Here is a 24226-nt window from a genome sequence, read left to right as displayed (position 1 = left end):
TCAACCATTCGATCGACAATCCGTACGTGGATTTTGAGCCCAGTTTTGGATTTTGGGTGACATTCTGCGTAAAATGAGAAACAATGGTTTAAGATTGCTCTGCAAATAAGCGAGATATCGACTGAATTAGATTTGGAAAAATTAGGACCAAAAATAATCTTCGTCAGGCGGTGCAACTGTTTTCTTTTTTTTATGTCGGAGAAGCAACTGCTCAAGAAAAAGGTAGTTATATAAGCATTTAGGAAATTACGTATTTATCTCTTTACTGGAATCAGTTGTGTTCGGATTTTTAGAGAAAAGGTTCGTTTTGGACGTGTGTGCTGTTTTGAAAAAAAATTTTGCAAGGTAAGTGGTACACAATATTCACTCACAAATTTTGGAGGGTTTTCAATTCAATGAAACGTTAGGCGTGTTTAATTGCCAAAAGTAATTATATATACACGGTGTTTGTGCTTAGTTTAGACTTTTTTTAGTTTTAATGTTTATCTACGATTTAACTAATTTAAGATAAATGATGGACAAAATTTGAAGGTTGGTGTCGGAATTTTGAAAATTGTTGGTTTAGATAGAAATATTTTTCATAAAATTAAACACAATTTTTGAAAATTTTTGTTTTTATGGCGAAACAATAATTTCAGATATCTATGTAATTTGTAATTTTGGTATTTTTAGTACAACAACTATGAAATTTGAAGAAATTAAACAGTTTAATCATCGCTCTGATGATGATAGCGTTGCTATCGAAACGCGCGTCAGCATTTTTTGACAAAATTTGGTGTTTGGGAATAAATTGTAATTTTGATAATTTGTCAACAACACCAAGAATTGATCCAATAAATTTTCTTTGAATAAAATTAATATTTTTTTTCAATGCGCAATTTAGGTTCTGTCACCTGGAAACCGCGACGCCACGATTGGTCCATTTCTCTCCTAATTTCGCATCTATTAATTCGTGAGGGTCAAAGACATCGCGTCTTTTCGGAACTAGTCGTACCATAAATTTGGAGGTGAAAGGTCACTAATTTTTTTCTCGTGTTTTTTTTGTTAAAAAATCATCTAAACAACCCCCGAAACTAGTGAAATTTGCTGCCCTAAAGTACCTGAAAGGGTTGTACTACCCCAAGTACTGTTTGCACCCCGAGAAAATCAAGAAAAGTTGATTTTTCGCAATAATCAAAATGACCAAATATGGCGATGGCTGAACGGCTTGATTTCGTAAGTACATACTTGATTTTTTTGGATGGCGTTGATGCAACATTCGACTTGATCCGTGGCGCGGCCACCTTGGAGTTTTGTGCGGAAAATGTGAATATGAAAATGAAAGTTATCAATGATGTTTTATTTAAGGGGAATCAGCCTATTTAAGGGGAATTGACCGAGTTGCGAGCTTTCCTCCCACTCCCACTTTCACTTTCAGATACTGGTGTGTGAATTAAGTTTTTTTGGAGCATTTAACCTCCAAATGTAGGTCAAATTTAATTTTAATTTTCGCGTTTTTTTTAATTTTTTTTTCTGCCCATGGTGGTGGATTTATATCCCTTAATCTTGTTTTCTTTTTTTACAGATCTCATGTTGCCAACTGTGAAAGTGTAAAAGTGATTTTGACAGGAAAAGTGTAACTTTAAGTGTTGGCGATGCTTACTAGTGCCCTGGAAAAAAGGAAATTTTTCCCCTTGACGAATGGCAGCATTCGAATACTCCAAAAAGGTCAGATTTAATTTTTTACCATTTTCTGTGCCACCTGTTCGAATAAATTAGAAAAGTAATAAATTCCCCAAATTTGCAAAAGTTTTTTCGCCAAAAAAAATCTTAAAACTGTCTCTCTTGTTCTACTGTTTTTTAATTTGGTGGAGTTAACAAACATGTTTAAGTTACTAATTTCCCTAAATTTCATTGTTATAGCATTAAAATTGCCAGAATTACAAACTTTTCTCAAAATAAAAAATCTAAAAATTGTATCGTTTGTTCTACAGTTTTCTAATCTGGTGGAATTAATAAACATGTTTAAGCTAGTAAACTCCCCAAATTTCATTGTCATAACAGTGAAAATACCAGAATTACAAATTTTTGTTTGAAAAAGTGCAATTTTTAGTTCGTTCACAAAATAAAAAACTCTAAACATTGTCTCTCTTGTTCAACAGTTTACTAATTTAGTGGAGTGAATAAAAATGTTCAAACTAGTAAATTTCCCAAATTTCATTGTCATAACATTAAAATCACCAGAATTACAAATTTCTCTTTAAAAAACTACAAGTTTTTAGTTCGTTTGCAAAATAAAAAATTCTTAAAATTTTTGTTTGTTTGTTTGTTTCAATTTCTTTTTATTACGAGTCGCTCGGATGATAAATTGTCGTCTGGGTCCAAACAATCAAAGACGAGGTTTATCAATATGAATCTTCACTCGTTTGAAATAAATGCGATAAGCTAAATTGGTTTTAAACTGGCTGAAAATAGATTTCGGCTGCTGGGTTTAAAGGGGTAAAATCTTGTGTAATCTAACTTAACGTTCTGATGACAAACATTATTAAATAATACGTTTAGCTATTTTGTTTGTGGTTGTTTGCAAGTTCCAACAATTCAATGAGCTGTTATCTGTGAAGACAGTGCACTCAAACTTATTTATTTATTTATTACGTAGTTATTATCTTTTGGATTATAGAATTAATTTATAGATATGATTCTGTACGAGTTAGCTTACCTTCATTATAACAGAACAACAGAAAAACTAATAAAATTAATGTTTTTTTTTCAATGCACAATTTAGGTTATCTGTCACCTGGAAACTGCAACGCCAGATTGTTCCATTTCTCGCCTAATTTCGCATCTATTAATTCGTGAGGGTCAATGACATCGCGTCTTTTCGGAACTAGTCGTACCATGAATTTGGAGGTGAAAGGTCACTAATTTTTTTCTCGTGTTTTTTTTTGTGAAAAAATCATCTAAACAACCTCCGAAACTAGTGAAATTTGCTGCCCAAAAGTATCTGAAAGGGTTGTACTACCCTTAGTACTGTTTGCACCCCGAGAAAATCAAGAAAAGTTGATTTTTCGCAAAAATCAAAATGACCAAATATGGCGATGGCTGAACGGCTTGATTTCGTGAGTACATACTTGATTTTTTTGGGTGGCGTTGATGCAAAATTCGACTTGATCCGCGGCGCAGCCACCTTGGAGTTTTGTGCGGAAAATGTGAATATGAAAGTGAAAGTTATCAGTGATGTTTTATTTAAGGGGAATCGGCCTATTTAAGGGGAATTGACCTAGTTGTGAGCTTTCCTCCCACTCCCACTTTCATTTTCATTTACTAGTGTGTGAATTAAGTTTTTCTCTCCTAATTTCGCATCTATTAATTCGTGAGGGTCAATCACATCGCGTCTTTTCGGGACTAGTCGTACCATGAATTTGGTGGTGAAAGGTCACTAATTTTTTTTCTCGTGATTTTTTTGTGGAAAAAATATTTAAACAATCCTCAAAACTAGTAAAATTTGCTGCCCTAAAGTACCTGAAAGGGTTGTACTACCCTCATACTGTTTGCACCTCGAGAAAATCAAGAAAAGTTGATTTTTCGCAAAAATCAAAATGACCAAATATGGCGATGGCTAAACGGCTTGATTTCGTGAGTACATACTTGATTTTTTTGGGTGGCGATGATGCAAAATTCGACTTGATCCGCGGCGCGGCCACCTTGGAGTTTTGTGCGGAAAATGTGAATATGAAAGTGAAAGTTATCAATGATGTTTTATTTAAGGAGAATCGGCCTATTTAAGGGGAATTGACCTAGTTGTGAGCTTTCCTCCCAATCCGACTTTCACTTTCAGATACTGGTGTGTGAATTAAATTTTTTTGGAGCATTTAACCTCCAAATGTAGGTCAAATTTAATTTTAATTTCTGCGTTTTTTTTTAATTTTTTTTCTGCCCATGGTGGTAGATTTATATCCCTTAATCTTGTTTTCTTTTTTTACAGATCTCATGTTGCCAACTGTGAAAGTGTAAAAGTGATTTTGACAGACTTACTAGTGCCCTGGAAAAAAGGAAATTTTTCCCCTTGACGAATGGCAGCATTCGAATACTCCAAAAAGGTCAGATTTAATTTTTTTACCATTTTCTGTGCCACCTGTTCGAATAAATTAGAAAAATAATAAATTCCCTAAATTTGCAAGTTTTTCGCCAAAAAAAAATCTTAAAACTGTCTCTCTTGTTCTACAGTTTTCTAATTTGGTGGAGTTAACAAACATGTTTAAGTTACTAATTTCCCTAAATTTCATTGTTATAGCATTAAAATTACCAGAATTACAAATTTTTCTCAAAATAAAAAATCTAAAAATTGAATCTTTTGTTCTACAGTTTTCTAATCTGGTGGAGTTAATAAACATGTTTAAGCTAGTAAACTCCCCAAATTTCATTGTCATACCAGTAAAATTACTAGAATTACAAATATTTGTTTGAAAAAGTGCAAATTTTTAGTTCGTTCGCAAAATAAAAAATCTAAAATTGTATCTTTTGTTCTACAGTTTGCTAATCTGGTGGAGTTAATAAACATGTTTAAACTAGTAAACTACCTTCAAAAATACAATAATACTGTTAATTGAACATGAATGAATATTATCTAAAGTATCTAACTATAATCAATTGGTAACGGACAAACTTTCTTGATCGAACGCTTGAACATTGAATCAGCAGTACGCACAGACACTACACGCACAACACCGTCGGTTCCTGGAAATAACTTGTCGATGTGTCCAAGAGACCATTGAAGTGGTGAAATCTGCTCATCCATGAGTAGAACTAGTTGACCAACTTGCAGATTATGGCTCTGCTCGTTCCACTTGGATCGTGTCTGTAGTTGATGTACATAGTCTCGTGATCATCTTTGCCAAAAGTGTGATTTTAGCATGCAAATATGTTGCCAACGATCACGTAGTGATCTTGTTTTAGTTGATGCCACGTGAAATGGTTCTGATGCAATGTCGCCTATTAGAAAATGTGATGGCGTTAAAGGAACTAAATCGTTGGGATCGTTGCTAATATGCGTAAGTGGTCGTGAATTGAGACAACTTTCAATACCAGCTAAAATCGTTGAATATTCTTCAAAAGTCAATTTTTCGTTCTTGACGATTTTGTAAAAGTGCTTCTTCATTGACTTAACAGCTGATTCCCAAAGACCTCCATGATGTGGGGAACATGCTGGTATGAATTTCCAATCAATTTTCCAGTTTACCAATTTCTTGAAAATGGTGTGCTTGCTGCTCTTTATAAATTTGTGGACACCTCGAAGATAATTGTTGGTGCCTGTAAATGTAGTAGCATTGTCTGAATGTAGTTCTCTTGGACTGCCTCGTCTTACTATGAAACGATGAAAAGCAGAAAGAAATGCCTCGATGGTTAAATCTGTTACAAGTTCAATATGAATTGCCTTTGAACTAAAACAAACGAAAATTGCAATATAGCCTTTGCTAATGTGCACTCTGCCTCTTCTTTTGCTTTCTCGTATCTCTATGGGTCCTGCGTAGTCGATTCCGATTACTTCGAATGGTCTGGTTGGAATGATTACCCGACTCTTTGGTAAATCACACATAAAATGTAATGGAATAGATGGCTTATGTCTAAAGCAAGTGACGCATTTATAACTAATTCGTTTAGCTGTTCTTCTTCCATCTAATGGCCAAAAGTTAAGTCTCACTGCGGCTAGAAGATGCTCTGTGCCACAATGTAACAAACGTGTATGTGTCTCTTCCATGATTAAATTGACGATATGATTATCCTTTGGCAAGATTAACGGATGGCGTTGATCTTCCGGAAAGTTTGAATTTTTCAGACGACCTCCAACTCGTATGCAATTTTTGTTGTCCAAGAACGGATTTAGTTTGTAAATGGGGCTCTTCTTAGACACTTGTTGACCTTTTTGCAGTTGTCGAATTTCGTCTTGAAAATGTTCTTGTTGTGTAGCGTAAATAATACATTCCAAAGCTTGTTTAAGTTCATCTGTCGTCAAATGTTCATTGATCTTGTTCTCTGGATAACGCAAGTTATGGCAAAATCGTTTGCAATATGCTATTGCTGCTTTCAAAACATAAAGCTTCGAAAACTTTCGAAATGTAACAGTAAATCAGCTGTGACATTGTTTACCAATACTTGAGCTGTAGTCTTATGTTCCAATGTCGAATCAGTAATGTTGTCAATGTTAATTTCTGTGATTGGAAATGCATCTTGTTGAATTAACCAGGAGGGTCCTTGCCACCATAACGTATCATTCGAAAATTCTTCTGGAAATCTTCCTCTTGTCAGAATGTCTGCAGGATTTTCACGTGATTGTATATGGTGCCAGGATTCTTGATTAGTAAGACGTTGTATCTCGGAGACTAGATTTGCAACGAATGTCTTGAGTTTATGAGATAGTGTTTGTATCCAGTGAATGACAATAGTTAAGTCTGACCATAAATAGACTTGATGAAATTGAAGTGTTAGCGACTTCTTGACTGTTTCATATAACTTGGACAAAAGAAATGCTGCTGATAATTCCAGTCTCGGCAATGATAAACGTTTCAAAGGTGCAACTCTTGTTTTTGAACAACATATTTGTGAATAGTAATTTCCATCTTTGTCTCTTGAACGTATGTATATGACTGCACCATATGCGGCTTCTGAAGCATCGCTAAATCCGTGGATTTCAACTTCTGTCGGTTCATCAATTAATAAATGACGATTTACGTTAAGTTGTCTTAATGCTGATAGTTGTCCTTTAAACTCTTGCCATTGTCTTAAAATATCTTCTGGAATCACGTTGTCCCAATTGGTTTGCAACTGCCATAACATTTGTAAGAATATTTTGGCCTTGATAGTTATTGGGATGACTAATCCTAATGGATCGTAAATCTTAGCGATCTGACCTAAGATTTCTCTTTTCGTATTGCACTTTTTTGTAGAAACGTCGATGTCGTATTGAAAAACGTCTTTTTTTGGATTCCATAAGACACCCAACGTACGTGTTGCTGAGTCCTTGATAAATCTTAACTCAAATTCGCCTTTGTTGTCTTCTCCGATGATCTGATGAACATTTGAATTCCATTTTCTTAAATGGAATCCCGCTGACTCTAATATCGTTGAAACTTCAGTCTTGATTTGTTGCAATTCTTCTATGTAGTGACATTCAGTAATCATGTCGTCGACGTAGAAGTCATTTTGAATTACTGAACTTGCTTGTGGGTATAGATTCTTGTTTTCAACTGCTAGTTGAACTAAACATCTGATGGCTTGAAATGGAGCAGAAGCTGTTCCATATGTAACGGTCTTCAGCTTATATTCAATGATGCTCTTATCTTCTTGATTTCTCCATAAAATACATTGTAAATCTTGATCTTCTGGTCTTATCAAAATTTGTCTGTACATTTTTTCTATGTCTGATGTCATGACATAACGATGTTGTCGAAATCGAAGCAAAATATTAAAAAAATCTTGTTGAATAGTGGGTCCAACCATAAGAATATCATTCAAAGATGTTCCATTGTCGCTCTTGTGTGATGCATCGAATACTACTCGTAGCTTGGTTGTAGTACTGCTTTCTTTCAAAACGGCGTGATGAGGTAAATAATAAACCTTGTGATTCACATCTTCTGTTACTTGACTCATGTGCTCTAGTTCTTCATATTCTTTGATGAAATCCCTGTATAATGATGCAAATTTTTGGTTATGCTTCATTTTTCTTTCCATAGAAATCAATCTTGTCTCTGCTGCTGCTCTTGTACAACCCAGTGTTTCAACATTTTGTTTGAGTGGTAGTGCTACGACAAATCTGCCATTGGAATTTCTGGTAGTTGTGTTTTTGAAGTGTTCTTCACATTGTAGTTGTTCTTTCGAATAATGCGGGTTTTCTGGAATAGTTTCGGTTATCCAAAATTCTTCGATTTGATCATTAAGTGTTTGCATGGAAGCATGTAATGAATGAACTGCTGATGTGTTTTGAGTTTCAACAAGCCCAGAAATGATCCAACCATAATGTGTTTCTTGTAGGACTGTAGAGTTTCTGATGATGTATTTATTCGCAAGAAGTATGTGCCATGCTAATTCTGCGCCAATTAGTATGTCCACTAGGTTTGTAGAAATCGGGATCTGCCAGTTTTATGTTCTTTGGTATGTTGAATGAATCTGGATTGATTTTAACTTGTAGAACGTTGTCAGTAATCTGTGACAAAATTAAGCAATCTATTTTCGAGTTGAAATTGTTCAATCTTGATTTAATGTGAATGTTGGTTCTTTTCTTGATGGTGCTGCTCATGTGATCAATTCCTTTTATTGTTACATTTGGCTTGAGTGGATAACTGTAATTTAGCTGCTAGACGTTCTGTGATGAAATTGATTTGAGAACCACTATCGATGAGTACCCTTGCTTTAACCCAGTTGTTGTCGTGTGTTGATACTTCAACCAACGCTGTTGCTAACAAAACTGTGGTTCCTTGATGAAATGAAGTTTTCAAAACAATGTTGTTATTCTTGGAATCCTCTTCAAAATGTTTGTTGGTTTTAGTCTTGTGTAACAACGTGTTGTGCTTCTTGGAGCATTGCTTGCACATTGAAGACTTACAATTCTTGAATGAATGACCTGGCTTAAGACAGTTAAAACAAACGCCTAATTTTGTAACTGTAGCCTTGCGTTGTTCTTGATCTTGACTGAGAAACTGCTTACAATGATATAGATGATGTAGTTCTTGACATAAACCGTATGAATTGGATTGTTCTATCGCTGCGTGAACATATACGGGTTGATGAAACTTTGAGAACGATTTCTTGTCATGTTTATTTGAAAAATTGCTTGGTAATGAATTGTTCAATAATTTCAATGCAAAACATCTTTGTTCCAAAAAGTCAAAGAAATCTGTTCAAGATGGAAACACGTTTTGATTTTTGTTCTGATTTTGAATTTCCCAATCTTTAATTGAAGCCATGTCCACTTTTTGTTTCATGATGAAGATGATCAATGTATCCCAATGCTTCACGGGCAAGTTTAGTGCTTCTAATGCCATTAAATGCTGCTTGCAATTATTTAATAACTTTCTCAATTCTTTTACATCATTGCTGACAGGTGTCAAATTGAATAACGACTTTAGATGACAATTCACTGTAAACTGCTTGTTATCATAACGCTGTTTTAACAATTTGATCGTTATGTCGTAGTTTGCAGCTGAAGGAGTAAGAGATTCTATTAATTTGGCTGCTTCTTCTTCTAATGATGACTTTAGATATAGAAATTTCTGCACTGATGGGATGCTGGAGTCGTTGTGAATGATAACGTCAAAAAGTTGAATGAAACTTTCCCATTCTTCGTAATTCCCAGAGAAACTTGGAATCTTGCTACGTGGCAAAAAGTTCTTTCCATTAATTTGTTGAACAATCTGTCCAGATTCTGGTGCTGTTATAGGTTCCTTCTTGCTGTCAATAATTTCTTCTGCTTGTGCAACTGTTGTGAAGTACAAACTTGAAAATTGAGTCTTTATGTTTACATGTAATGCCATTTCTTCATTATTGCCCATTTCAGTTAATTGTGCATCAATCTTGGATTGAATGTTGTTCATGCTTTCATATAAAGGTAGAATTTGACAGTAACGTAATGATAATTGTCGTAATGTTGTCTTGTCGACTGCTTCGGGGTTAATGCTTTCCACAAATCTGGCATGTTTTTTTAATTGTTCAATGAAATTATCTTGCTTGGCTAGTGATTGCTTGAAATCAAATGATATTTTCGGCGGCATAATAACTGCTGATTATCTGTGCTGTTACGTCGGATCGATTGTATATCCTCGGCTCGAATGGACCAAATGTTTCTGTTTTTGATGAATTCAATTTTACCAAACTTGTGTCATTGACTTGTTTATTTTCTCTACTTCTTTTGTTTTTCAATGCCTACATGACCATTGTCATAACAGTAAAAATACCAGAATTACAAATTTTTGTTTGAAAAAGTGCAAATTTTTAGTTCGTTCACAAAATAAAAAAACTCTAAACATTGTCTTTCTTGTTCAACAGTTTACTAATTTAGTGGAGTGAATAAAAATGTTCAAATTAGTAAATTTCCCAAATTTCATTGTCATAACATTAAAATCACCAGAATTACAAATTTCTCTTTAAAAAACTACAACTTTTTAGTTCGTTTGCAAAATAAAAAATTATTAAAATTTTTGTTTGTTTGTTTGTTTCAATTTCTTTTTATTACGAGTCGCTCGGATGATAAATTGTCGTCTGGGTCCAAAAAATCAAAGACGAGGTTTATCAATATGAATCTTCACTCGTTTGAAATAAATGCGATAAGCTAAATTGGTTTTAAACTGGCTGAAAATAGATTCCGGCTGCTGGGTTTAAAGGGGTAAAATCTTGTTTAATCTAACTTAACGTTCTGATGAGAAACATTATTAAATAATACGTTTAGCTATTTTGTTTGTTGTTGTTTGCAAGTTCCAACAATTCAATGAGCTGTTATCTGTGAAGACAGTGCACTCAAACTTATTTATTTATTTATTACGTACTTATTATCTTTTGAATTATAGAATTAATTCATAGATATGATTCTGTACGAATTAGCTTACCTTCATTATAACACAACAGAAAAACTAATAAAATTATTATTTTTTTTCAATGCACAATTTAGGTTATCTGTCACCTGGAAACTGCAACGCCACGATTGGTCCATTTCTCTCCTAATTTCGCATCTATTAATTCGTGAGGGTCAATGACATCGCGTCTTTTCGGAACTAGTCGTACCATGAATTTTTTGGTGAAAGGTCACTAATTTTTTTCTCGTGTTTTTTTTTTGAAAAAATCATCAAAACAACCCCCGAAACTAGTGAAATTTGCTGCCCGAAAGTATCTGAAAGGGTTGTACTACCCTTAGTACTGTTTGCACCCCGAGAAAATCAAGAAAAGTTGATTTTTCGCAAAAATCAAAATGACCAAATATGGCGATGGCTGAACGGCTTGATTTCGTAAGTACATACTTGATTTTTTTGGGTGGCGTTGATGCAAAATTCGACTTGATCCGCGGCGCGGCCACCTTAGAGTTTTGTGCGGAAAATGTGAATATGAAAGTGAAAGTTATCAGTGATGTTTTATTTAAGGGGAATCGGCCTATTTAAGGGGAATTGACCTAGTTGTGAGCTTTCCTCCCACTCCCACTTTCATTTTCTTTTACTAGTGTGTGAATTAAGTTTTTCTCTCCTAATTTCGCATCTATTAATTCGTGAGGGTCAATCACATCGCGTCTTTTCGGGACTAGTCGTACCATGAATTTGGTGGTGAAAGGTCACTAATTTTTTTCTCGTGATTTTTTTGTGGAAAAAATATTTAAACAATCCTCAAAACTAGTGAAATTTGCTGCCCTAAAGTACCTGAAAGGGTTGTACTACCCCTAATACTGTTTGCACCTCGAGAAAATCAAGAAAAGTTGATTTTTCGCAAAAATCAAAATGACCAAATATGGCGATGGCTGAACGGCTTGATTTCGTGAGTACATACTTGATTTTTTTGGGTGGCGTTGATGCAAAATTCGACTTGATCCGCGGCGCGGCCACCTTGGAGTTTTGTGCGGAAAATGTGAATATGAAAGTGAAAGTTATCAATGATGTTTTATTTAAGGAGAATCGGCCTATTTAAGGGGAATTGACCTAGTTGTGAGCTTTCCTCCCAATCCGACTTTCACTTTCAGATACTGGTGTGTGAATTAACTTAACCTCCAAATGTAGGTCAAATTTAATTTTAATTTCTGCATTTTTTTTTAATTTTTTTTCTGCCCATGGTGGTGGATTTATATCCCTTAATCTTGTTTTCTTTTTTTACAGATTTCATCTTGCCAACTGTGAAAGTGTAAAAGTGATTTTGACAGACTTACTAGTGCTCTGGAAAAAAGGAAAATTTTCCCCTTGACGAATGGCAGCATTCGAATACTCCAAAAAGGTCAGATTTAATTTTTTTACCATTTTCTGTTCCACCTGTTCGAATAAATTAGAAAAATAATAAATTCCCTAAATTTGCAAAAGTTTTTTCGACAAAAAAAATCTTAAAACTGTCTCTTGTTCTACAGTTTTCTAATTTGGTGGAGTTAACAAACATGTTTAAGTTACTAATTTCCCTAAATTTTATTGTTATAGCATTAAAATTACCAGAATTACAAATTTTTCTCAAAATAAAAAATCTAAAAATTGTATCCTTTGTTCTACAGTTTTATAATCTGGTGGAGTTAATAAACATGTTTAAGCTAGTATACTCCCCAAATTTCATTATCATAACAGTAAAATTACTTTAATTACAAATTTTTGTTTGAAAAAGTGCAAATTTTTAGTTCGTTCACAAAATAAAAAATCTAAAAGTTGTTTCTTTTGTTCTGATGTTTTCTTATTTGGTGAAGTTAATAAACATGGTCATGTTTCTAAACTCCTCAAATTTCATTGTCATAACATTAAAATTACCAGAATTACAAATTTTTGTTTGAAAAATTGCAAATTTTTAGTTCGTTCGCAAAATAAAAAATCTAAAAATTGTCTCTCTTGTTCTGCAGTTTTCTAATCTGGTGGAGTTAATAAACATGTTTAAGCTAGCAAACTCCCCAAATTTCATTGTCATAACAGTAAAATTACTAGAATTACAAATTTTTGTTGGAAAAATTGCAAATTTTTAGTTTGTTCGCAAAATAAAAAATTCTAAAAATTATCTCTCTTGTTCTACAGTTTTCTAATTTAGTGGAGTGAATAAAAATATTCAAGCTAGTAAATTTCACAAATTTCATTGTCATAACATTAAAATCACCAGAAATACAAATTTTTCTTTAAAAAACTACAACTTTTTAGTTCGTTTGCAAAATAAAAAACTCTAAAAATTGTTTCTCTTGTTCTACAGTTTTCTAATTTGGTGAAGTTAATAAACTACTAAATTCCCCAAATTTGGTTGCCATAACATTAAAATTACCAGAATTACAAATTATGGTGCGAATTTACATCTTTTATTAATCTCGTTTGTTTTTTTAACAGATGCCAACTGTGAAAGTGTATAAGTGATACTGACAGAAAAAGTGTAACTTTAAGTGTTGACGATGGTTCCTGGTTTCCTGGAAAAGAAGCAGTTTCTCCCCTTGACCAATGACAGCATTCTAACAGTCAAAAAGGGTACGATTTTTATTTTTTTACCATTTATTGCGCCAACTGTACGAATAATTAGATTAGCAAGTTCAAAAATTCCAAATCAATTTCGTGTTTGTGACAAAGTGGGCAATCTCTTGGTAAGTATGCTTACGTCTAACAACTGTGGCGTAGGTACTGAATTTATTATTCCCAATCAATATTTTTTTTACAGTCAACCCAACATAACTTAGCATCGGGTGAAAAGTGCCGCGATTTAAAACCCATTGATAAAGTGCCGCAAAGTATTAATGGTTTTTTTGGTGCGGGTTGCATTAGTGAAATTAAAGGTGAAAGTGTTAGTAAAGTCGTGTGAGTGTTTCCCGGAAGATTGTGATATGGAGGAGTTCTGGAATCTAACGAGACCGCGTCCTGGGCCGGATCAAAGGGTAGGTCCTTTTTCAAATATTGTAGCGGAATTTCAACTTTGCTTTCTTTGTTACAGTTTGTTCGCAACTATGAAGCTGATGGCAGCGGTGGAACCAACAAGGTCAGATGTTTTTCAATTTCCATATTTTTTGCGCCACAACTTGCTAATCCTTTATTCGCAAAAACGCTCGTGGAGTGTAGTGTTCCGAGTGATCTAAGAAAAAAAGTAAGTTTGGTGTCGTTTTGGTGGTGGTCTTAATATTTTAATCAGATTGAATAATTCCTTAAATCTTTTTCGTTTTAACAGAAATGAACAAAATGCGGATTTATCTCCAATTTTTTCACCCACAGCACGTTTATTAGAACTTATTCAAAGATCGCAGATACATAAAAAATATTGTAAAACGTTCAGTAATCCTCGTGCTTGTTCTGTCGAGTCTATTTTCAGATAGGGATCTCTTTCAAACTCTGATGGAAGTCTACATCAACGTCTTAACGTTGTTACTTCGTATCCATCAATACAATTAGTAATGATTTATTTAAAGGACAATTCTGCTTTCACGTAATCAAATCACTCGACTCTTTTCAGAAGTAATTATCACTCGCTCAAAAACGGGATCAAATATTTTAATTACTTTAGAACAAAATACGAAGATGTCTAGAGATTGCACGAACTCGAATTTTAGTGAAACTCTCAGTAAGTAGGCTTGTGTTTTAAGTACTAGTCCGACAAAACTCACGTGTAATGATCGTAGCATATAATATAACTTGAGCTCATTTTATTCTTATCTTCTGCTGCCATAGCTGGCTAGATACCAAAATCGTTCAATTATAATAAATCTAGTAACTTCTTGGAGATTTTGAAGTTTTCGATACTCTTAAGCAAAATTTGTTAACATGGAGGAGGCGCACAATGATACTTAAACAAGAAGTGTATTTAGTTGCCTCGAAGTTGGGATTCAATGGGTAATTTCAATCAAATAATGCTTCATGTTTGAATACGTGACAATGCGATTTATTTCTCAAAAAAATAGTCAGTGTTTTAAAAAGCTAATCTAATGAGCTTTTCAACAACTTACAAAACTCATCGCTGGGCTAAGTACCTACTAATCATGATATTTTTAAAAAACTTTAGTTTTTGTATACATATTTGGTTGCAGAACCACCTTTGGTGAATTTTTCAATATTCGATTTCCGGAAAAGTTTTATAATTAACTCTATGGTTAATGGGCAATTAATAATTTCGCTTGTTTCGGTTAAAATAGCTCAATTATTATTCGCTTTCATTAACCAACTTGTTTGTTAAATAGCTATTAATGCTAAATCAGCAAAGAACCATACATTTTAGAAAACTTCTTGATGATAAGGAGGTCTTATTTTGCTTATAGACCAAGTTAGTTTTAGTTTTAAATTGTTTATTAACTCTGCCAAATTGCAACATTGTGGATCAATAGACACAAATTTTAGGAATTTTTATTTTCAAGGCAAATTCGAAATATGAGAAATCCTCCCTTAAAATTCGTAATTTTGGTAATTTTATTGCTACAGCTATGAAATTTGGAGAAATTACTAGTTTTTAATCGCTTATTAACTCTGCCAAATTGCAAACTTGTGTATCGAAAGACACAAATTTTAGAAATTTTCACTTTCAAGGCGAAGCTGAAATATGAGAAATTTTCCTTAAAAATTCGCAACTTTGGTAATTTTAGTGCTACAGCTATGAAATATGGGGAAATTAGTAGTTTTAAATTGTTTATTAACTCTGCCAAATTGCAACATTGTGGATCAAAAGACACGAATTTTAAAAATTTTTATTTTCAAAGCAAGTCCGAAATATGACAAATCCTTCGCGCCACCGGATAATTTTTTGTTCGCTAAAGAAAATAGCGGTGATTAGCAATTTAAAAATTACGTATTAACCTCTTTATTGAAATAAGTTGTGTTTCGACTTTTCGAGAAGAGAGTTGTTTTGATTGTGTGTGTGCTGTTCTGAAAAAAATTTTTGCTTGGTAGGTGGTAAAAATTCGTTACTTTGGTAATTTCAATGTTACAGCTATGAAATTTGGGGAAGTTACTAAGTTACTAGTTTTAAATTGTACATTGATTCTGGCAAATTACAGCATTGTAGATCGAAAGACACAAATTTTAGAAATTTTTATTTTCAAGGCAAATCCGAAATATGAGATATCTTCCTCTAAAATTTGTAATTTTGGTAATTTTAGTGGTACAACTTTAAAATTTAGGGAAATTAGTAGTTTTCAACTTTTTATTAACTCTGCCAAATTGCAACATTGTAGATCAAAAGACACAAATTTTAGAAATTTTTATTTTAATGCCAAGCAAAAATTACCCAAATGCTTCACTAAAATTGATAACCTTTGTAATTTTCTTGAAACTTGATTAAGTGAGTACTTTTCTGTCTTGTAATTGACTCGATTATTTAAATATGAATGTAAATGAATTTTGGTGGATATTTATTTCTGAATTTTCAATGCTCCATGTCTCCAGATTATTCGATTATTTTTTGTTCGCTTATGAAAAAGGTAGTTATTTATAAGCAATTAGGAAATTACATATTAATCTCTAAATTGGAATCATTTGTGTTTCGACTTTTGATAAAGACGGTCGTTTCGGTGACTTGTGCTACACAGTGCTGCTTAGAGAAAATATCTTGAAAGGTGAAGTACTAGCCTGTATTCATTTCTAGACATTTTGGAGAGTTTTCAGTTCAGAGAAAAGTTAGACGCGTTTGATTGTCCATTTTTCAGCTCGTTACTATTAACTAAAGCAACGTAATATACACAGTGTTTATGCTTAGTAAGAATCGATTTAGACGGAAACATTTTTCTTAAAATTAATCGCCCAATTAATTAATCGCCCAATTTAGATTTTATTTCAAAGCACATTTAGAACTCAATTTTATAATCGCTGAGTCAGTAAGATTCACTCGATGCTGGATCCTTCAATTATGTAACTAGTTGAAGGGCAGTCAAGTTGAGCGGTACCGCACCACCAACAAACAATTCGTTTTTTTTTGGCAAAAAAAGAGTTGGATAACTGAAAAATTCGCGAATATTTTGGCCAATTTTAAGTTCAATTATACAAAATAAAGGCCACACTAATAAACCTTTGTTGAAATAAATGCCTTTCGCTAAAAATCCTGATGTGACCCAGGCGTCTTCTTGCATCCAAGGAATCAAAATAACTTGGGGCCCCGCGAAAATCAAATGTTTAAATTTTGTGAAACCATTGCTTCATCATTTATTATTTAGGCATGTTTGGACTTTAGTTCAAAAAAGACGAACTTTAAAAATTTGAAATTTGGTTTAACGTGTAATTATTCAATTTGATTATTGCAAGACAGGCTAAATACAACAAGTTTTTAATGTAAAGAAATAGTTTTAAGAAAAATTGCGTCGTATTAAATGTCTTTTGAAACGAGAGGTGAAGTAATAACGAATTGTCATCTTTAAAATGCAGCAATTTTATAAAGAAATCTAATTTTTGACAAGGACGGTGTGGTAATTTTTCCTGCGTGTTAGTCTTGTTTTTACGCAGATTATGTAATGTGATTGAGTTGCATTGTTCCTTATTAGTGAAATGGCAGGTCAGTTACAAAAACATCGGGAGTCGTTTTTATTTCACAAAAAAGAGTTAAATAATTTAATAAATTATTTAATAAAGCCCGTAAAGTCATTATTTATTTAGTTGTGCTCCGAGTTTTGAGTAAGAAAGACGTGCTGCGGACTCGATTTACTGATTGCCAGGACCCCCTTAAAGGTGGGACTTGTACGATGGTTTAAAAGTGAGCGTGTATTGTTTGTACATAAATATTCGTCCCTTTTACTTAATACGTATTTCTTTGTTGCAGATATCATCCTAACTTCGGTCGCTCGAAATCTTGAAACATTTTAAAAATATAAGACGAAAGATTCAGTAATGTAGGACAGTTTAGTTGTATCTCTCTTGAATTTTTTACACCATTTCCTCCACTGCGTAAAATTCTTCATTTAGCCGTTCTTGTTCAAGAGATTTAATTCTTTTATACTCGTTTCTAAAATTTCCTTTTTTTATGACGATCTTGGTTTTGCCCTTTTACCACAATTTTTTCACCAATTAAAATTAGTTTTGAAAATTCCACTTTTTCATCAGGTAAGACTCGAAAATGGGTAAAGTTTATTTGCTACATCAACATTAACCAAGGGGAATTACGTTCATCCACGTAGGTATGTAAATTTAGGAAGTTAGGTACATTTTGCGTGCGTCTGCTCATTACTTTGTCAATTTAAGTTATTTACCCAAGTTACTGCTTGGGCCCCACGAATTTATATTTTAGAGGGGGTGGATGAACCTTAAGGCGGGGGGTATAGAAACCCGGCGTAGAGGGCCGGTCGCTTCACTTACCGGTTAGACACAAGGGCCAACGTTAGTCAATTAGGTTCTCCAGGTTCGGATTGTGTCATACCGCAATGGTTGGAATAGACCTTTAGGGTATTGCTTCATTTTTTTCATTTTTCCAACACTCTGTTGGTATGCATTAGACACCACCGAAGAACTGGCGGCGGCTGGACAGTTGGTAGCCACCTACACTGGGCTAGTGTTAGCGCGCGTTTGAACTTTTTCTCTTGTTGGGGGGCTAGAACATTGAAGTAGGAACGGGAGTCAGTGGGAGTTTAGTTAGCTGTCAAAGTAATGTACTCACGGGGGTTAACTTTGAGACCCAAAAGGGGAGGGAGAGAGTCTTATCTTATGAATTTTTTTTATTCCGCTATTTTGTCTATTCTCATTTTTCTCAAGTTTTTTATTTCTATTGAGTTTTCCCCCTAATTTTCCTAATTTTGCCAAATTATCTACTGCAATTTTCTCTTTTATTCCTATTCATTCTAGTCTATTTCCGACATTGATTTCGGCGAGTACCGAAACTTTTAGTGCGCGAGTTCAGTTTCAGTATTTTCTTGAAAATAAAACTAAAATTGTCTTTAAAACAAAGTGAGCGATGAGTGAGTGGTTCCTGCTTCCAAGAAGGGGATGCAGAGGTAGAAAGAAGCTTGTCGATACAGTACGTGGCCAGGATTTAAGGGTAACATATTTCATTCCTTCAAAAATGTACAAATAACTCATAATTATTTCTTTAATTCTAGCTACCATCGTAGAAGCCATAATGGTAGGATCTGGGATTGTTATTATTTATTTAGTTGTGCTCCGAGTTTTGAGTAAGAAAGACCTGCTGCGGACTCGAAATTAATTTTAGTGTGATTTACTGATTGCCAGGACCCCCTTAAAGGTAGGACTTGTACGATGGTTTAAAAGTGAGCGTGCATTGTTTGTACATAAATATTCGTCCCTTTTACTTAATACGTATTTATTTGTTGCAGATATCATCCTAACTTCGGTCGCTCGAAATCTTTAAACATTTTAAAAATATAAGACAAAAGATTCAGTAATGCAGGAAGTTTAGTTGTATCTCGCTTCCATTTCCTCCACTGCGTAAAATTCTTCATTTAGCCGTTCTTGTTCAAGAGATTTAATTCTTTTATACTCGTTTCTAAAATTTTCTTTTTTTATGACGATCTTCGTTTTGCCCTTTTACCACAATTTTTTCACCAATTAAAATTAGTTTTGAAAATTCCACATTTTCATCAGGTAAGACTCGAAAATGGGTAAAGTTTATTTGCTACATCAACATTAACCAAGGGGAATTACGTTCATCCACGTAGGTATGTAAATTTAGGAAGTTAGGTACATTTTGCGTGCGTCTGCACATTACTTTGTCAATTTAAGTTATTTACCCAAGTCACTGCTTGGGCCCCACGAATTTATATTTTAGAGGGGGTGGATGAACCTTAAGGCGGGGGGTATAGAAACCCGGCGTAGAGGGCCGGTCGCTTCACTTACCGGTTAGACACAAGGGCCAACGTTAGTCAATTAGGTTCTCCAGGTTCGGATTGTGTCATACCGCAATGGTTGGAATAGACCATTAGGGTATTGCTTAATTTTTTTCATTTTTCCAACACTCTGTTGGTATGCATTAGACACCACCGAAGAACTGGCGGCGGCTGGACAGTTGGTAGCCACCTACACTGGGCTAGTGTTAGCGCGCGTTTGAACTTTTTCTCTTGTTGGGGGGCTAGAACATTGAAGTAGGAACGGGAGTCAGCGGGAGTTTAGTTAGCTGTCAAAGTAATGTACTCACGGGGGTTAACTTTGAGACCCAAAAGGGGAGGGAGAGAGTCTTATCTTATGAATTTTCTTTATTCCGCTATTTTGTCTATTTTCATTTTTCTCAAGTTTTTTATTTCTATTGAGTTTTCCCCCTAATTTTCCAAATTTTGCCAAATTATCTACTGCAATTTTCTCTTTTATTCCTATTCATTCTAGTCTATTTCCAATATTGATTTCGGCGAGTACCGAAACTTTTAGTGCGCGAGTTCAGTTTCAGTATTGTCTTGAAAATAAAACTAAAATTGTCTTTAAAACAAAGTGAGCGATGAGTGAGTGGTTCCTGCTTCCAAGAAGGGGATGCAGAGGTAGAAAGAAGCTTGTCGATACAGTACGTGGCCAGGATTTAAGGGTAACATATTTCATTCCTTCAAAAATGTACAAAAACTCATAATTATTTCTTTAATTCTAGCTACCATCGTAGAAGCCATAATGGTAGGATCTGGGATTGTTATTATTTATTTAGTTGTGCTCCGAGTTTTGAGTAAGAAAGACCTGCTGCGGACTCGAAATTAATTTTAGTGTGATTTACTGATTGCCAGGACCCCCTTAAAGGTAGGACTTGTACGATGGTTTAAAAGTGAGCGTGCATTGTTTGTACATAAATATTCGTCCCTTTTACTTAATACGTATTTATTTGTTGCAGATATCATCCTAACTTCGGTCGCTCGAAATCTTGAAACATTTTAAAAATATAAGACAAAAGATTCAGTAATGCAGGACAGTTTAGTTGTATCTCGCTTCCATTTCCTCCACTGCGTAAAATTTTTCATTTAGCCGTTCTTGTTCAAGAGATTTAATTCTTTTATACTCGTTTCTAAAATTTTCTTTTTTTATGACGATCTTCGTTTTGCCCTTTTACCACAATTTTTTCACCAATTAAAATTAGTTTTGAAAATTCCACATTTTCATCAGGTAAGACTCGAAAATGGGTAAAGTTTATTTGCTACATCAACATTAACCAAGGGGAATTACGTTCATCCACGTAGGTATGTAAATTTAGGAAGTTAGGTACATTTTGCGTGCGTCTGCACATTACTTTGTCAATTTAAGTTATTTACCCAAGTTACTGCTTGGGCCCCACGAATTTATATTTTAGAGGGGGTGGATGAACCTTAAGGCGGGGGGTATAGAAACCCGGCGTAGAGGGCCGGTCGCTTCACTTACCGGTTAGACACAAGGGCCAACGTTAGTCAATTAGGTTCTCCAGGTTCGGATTGTGTCATACCGCAATGGTTGGAATAGACCATTAGGGTATTGCTTCATTTTTTTCATTTTTCCAACACTCTGTTGGTATGCATTAGACACCACCGAAGAACTGGCGGCGGCTGGACAGTTGGTAGCCACCTACACTGGGCTAGTGTTAGCGCGCGTTTGAACTTTTTCTCTTGTTGGGGGGCTAGAACATTGAAGTAGGAACGGGAGTCAGTGGGAGTTTAGTTAGCTGTCAAAGTAATGTACTCACGGGGGTTAACTTTGAGACCCAAAAGGGGAGGGAGAGAGTCTTATCTTATGAATTTTTTTTACTCCGCCATTTTGTCTATTTTCATTTTTCTCAAGTTTTTTATTTCTATTGAGTTTTCCCCTTAATTTTCCAAATTTTGCCAAATTATCTACTGCAATTTTGTCTTTTGTTCCTATTCATTCTAGTCTATTTCCGACATTGATTTCGGCGAGTACCGAAACTTTTAGTGCGCGAGTTCAGTTTCAGTATTTTCTTGAAAATAAAACTAAAATTGTCTTTAAAACAAAGTGAGCGATGAGTGAGTGGTTCCTGCTTCCAAGAAGGGGATGCAGAGGTAGAAAGAAGCTTGTCGATACAGTACGTGGCCAGGATTTAAGGGTAACATATTTCATTCCTTCAAAAATGTACAAATACTCATAATTATTTCTTTAATTCTAGCTACCATCGTAGAAGCCATAATGGTAGGATCTGGGATTGTTATTATTTATTTAGTTGTGCTCCGAGTTTTGAGTAAGAAAGACCTGCTGCGGACTCGAAATTAATTTTAGTGTGATTTACTGATTGCCAGGACCCCCTTAAAGGTAGGACTTGTACGATGGTTTAAAAGTGAGCGTGCATTGTTTGTACATAAATATTCGTCCCTTTTACTTAATACGTATTTATTTGTTGCAGATATCATCCTAACTTCGGTCGCTCGAAATCTGGAAACATTTTAAAAATATAAGACAAAAGATTCAGTAATGCAGGACAGTTTAGTTGTATCTCGCTTCCATTTCCTCCACTGCGTAAAATTTTTCATTTAGCCGTTCTTGTTCAAGAGATTTAATTCTTTTATACTCGTTTCTAAAATTTTCTTTTTTTATGACGATCTTCGTTTTGCCCTTTTACCACAATTTTTTCACCAATTAAAATTAGTTTTGAAAATTCCACATTTTCATCAGGTAAGACTCGAAAATGGGTAAAGTTTATTTGCTACATCAACATTAACCAAGGGGAATTACGTTCATCCACGTAGGTATGTAAATTTAGGAAGTTAGGTACATTTTGCGTGCGTCTGCACATTACTTTGTCAATTTAAGTTATTTACCCAAGTTACTGCTTGGGCCCCACGAATTTATATTTTAGAGGGGGTGGATGAACCTTAAGGCGGGGGGTATAGAAACCCGGCGTAGAGGGCCGGTCGCTTCACTTACCGGTTAGACACAAGGGCCAACGTTAGTCAATTAGGTTCTCCAGGTTCGGATTGTGTCATACCGCAATGGTTGGAATAGACCATTAGGGTATTGCTTCATTTTTTTCATTTTTCCAACACTCTGTTGGTATGCATTAGACACCACCGAAGAACTGGCGGCGGCTGGACAGTTGGTAGCCACCTACACTGGGCTAGTGTTAGCGCGCGTTTGAACTTTTTCTCTTGTTGGGGGGCTAGAACATTGAAGTAGGAACGGGAGTCAGCGGGAGTTTAGTTAGCTGTCAAAGTAATGTACTCACGGGGGTTAACTTTGAGACCCAAAAGGGGAGGGAGAGAGTCTTATCTTATGAATTTTCTTTATTCCGCTATTTTGTCTATTTTCATTTTTCTCAAGTTTTTTATTTCTATTGAGTTTTCCCCCTAATTTTCCAAATTTTGCCAAATTATCTACTGCAATTTTCTCTTTTATTCCTATTCATTCTAGTCTATTTCCGACATTGATTTCGGCGAGTACCGAAACTTTTAGTGCGCGAGTTCAGTTTCAGTATTTTCTTGAAAATAAAACTAAAATTGTCTTTAAAACAAAGTGAGCGATGAGTGAGTGGTTCCTGCTTCCAAGAAGGGGATGCAGAGGTAGAAAGAAGCTTGTCGATACAGTACGTGGCCAGGATTTAAGGGTAACATATTTCATTCCTTCAAAAATGTACAAATACTCATAATTATTTCTTTAATTCTAGCTACCATCGTAGAAGCCATAATGGTAGGATCTGGGATTGTTATTATTTATTTAGTTGTGCTCCGAGTTTTGAGTAAGAAAGACCTGCTGCGGACTCGAAATTAATTTTAGTGTGATTTACTGATTGCCAGGACCCCCTTAAAGGTAGGACTTGTACGATGGTTTAAAAGTGAGCGTGCATTGTTTGTACATAAATATTCGTCCCTTTTACTTAATACGTATTTATTTGTTGCAGATATCATCCTAACTTCGGTCGCTCGAAATCTTGAAACATTTTAAAAATATAAGACGAAAGATTCAGTAATGTAGGACAGTTTAGTTGTATCTCTCTTGAATTTTTTACACCATTTCCTCCACTGCGTAAAATTCTTCATTTAGCCGTTCTTGTTCAAGAGATTTAATTCTTTTATACTCGTTTCTAAAATTTCCTTTTTTTATGACGATCTTGGTTTTGCCCTTTTACCACAATTTTTTCACCAATTAAAATTAGTTTTGAAAATTCCACTTTTTCATCAGGTAAGACTCGAAAATGGGTAAAGTTTATTTGCTACATCAACATTAACCAAGGGGAATTACGTTCATCCACGTAGGTATGTAAATTTAGGAAGTTAGGTACATTTTGCGTGCGTCTGCTCATTACTTTGTCAATTTAAGTTATTTACCCAAGTTACTGCTTGGGCCCCACGAATTTATATTTTAGAGGGGGTGGATGAACCTTAAGGCGGGGGGTATAGAAACCCGGCGTAGAGGGCCGGTCGCTTCACTTACCGGTTAGACACAAGGGCCAACGTTAGTCAATTAGGTTCTCCAGGTTCGGATTGTGTCATACCGCAATGGTTGGAATAGACCTTTAGGGTATTGCTTCATTTTTTTCATTTTTCCAACACTCTGTTGGTATGCATTAGACACCACCGAAGAACTGGCGGCGGCTGGACAGTTGGTAGCCACCTACACTGGGCTAGTGTTAGCGCGCGTTTGAACTTTTTCTCTTGTTGGGGGGCTAGAACATTGAAGTAGGAACGGGAGTCAGTGGGAGTTTAGTTAGCTGTCAAAGTAATGTACTCACGGGGGTTAACTTTGAGACCCAAAAG

The 24226-nt window shown here is 34.8% G+C and overlaps 2 protein-coding genes across 2 annotated transcripts; both read right to left on the bottom strand.

The window, feature by feature from the left end:
• Positions 1 to 4785: 4785 nt before the first annotated feature.
• Positions 4786 to 8272, bottom strand: LOC148168854 (uncharacterized). Its single transcript, XM_088046256.1, has 4 exons — positions 8159 to 8272; positions 6133 to 8106; positions 4912 to 6076; positions 4786 to 4868 (listed from the first exon to the last, which is right to left on the bottom strand). The coding sequence occupies exons 1-4, from the start codon at positions 8270 to 8272 to the stop codon at positions 4786 to 4788; spliced, it is 3336 nt and encodes a 1111-aa protein (XP_087902382.1).
• A 4-nt stretch (positions 8273 to 8276) lies between these two features.
• On the bottom strand, positions 8277 to 9566 carry LOC148168853 (uncharacterized). The gene is made up of 2 exons (XM_088046255.1): positions 8887 to 9566; positions 8277 to 8844 (listed from the first exon to the last, which is right to left on the bottom strand). The coding sequence occupies exons 1-2, from the start codon at positions 9564 to 9566 to the stop codon at positions 8277 to 8279; spliced, it is 1248 nt and encodes a 415-aa protein (XP_087902381.1).
• Between the last annotated feature and the right edge of the window lie 14660 nt (positions 9567 to 24226).

The sequence above is a fragment of the Gnatocerus cornutus genome, chromosome 9 (genome assembly GCF_029298725.1).
Source record: "Gnatocerus cornutus isolate USDA-ARS CGAHR chromosome 9, icGnaCorn1.1, whole genome shotgun sequence".
Lineage (NCBI taxonomy): Eukaryota > Metazoa > Arthropoda > Insecta > Coleoptera > Tenebrionidae > Gnatocerus > Gnatocerus cornutus.
This window is presented reverse-complemented; position numbering and strand designations above follow the sequence as displayed.

Coding starts and splice junctions, on each gene's coding strand:
- LOC148168854 (XM_088046256.1), bottom strand. CDS start 8,272: ATGAGCAGCACCATCAAGAAAAGAACCAACATTCACATTAAATCAAGA. Junction 6,077..6,132: donor AACATAAGACTACAGCTCAA/GTATTGGTAAAC, acceptor AAGTTTTCGAAG/CTTTATGTTTTGAAAGCAGC. Junction 4,869..4,911: donor AACAAGATCACTACGTGATC/GTTGGCAACATA, acceptor CTTTTGGCAAAG/ATGATCACGAGACTATGTAC.
- LOC148168853 (XM_088046255.1), bottom strand. CDS start 9,566: ATGAACAACATTCAATCCAAGATTGATGCACAATTAACTGAAATGGGC. Junction 8,845..8,886: donor CAGAACAAAAATCAAAACGT/GTTTCCATCTTG, acceptor TTTGGAACAAAG/ATGTTTTGCATTGAAATTAT.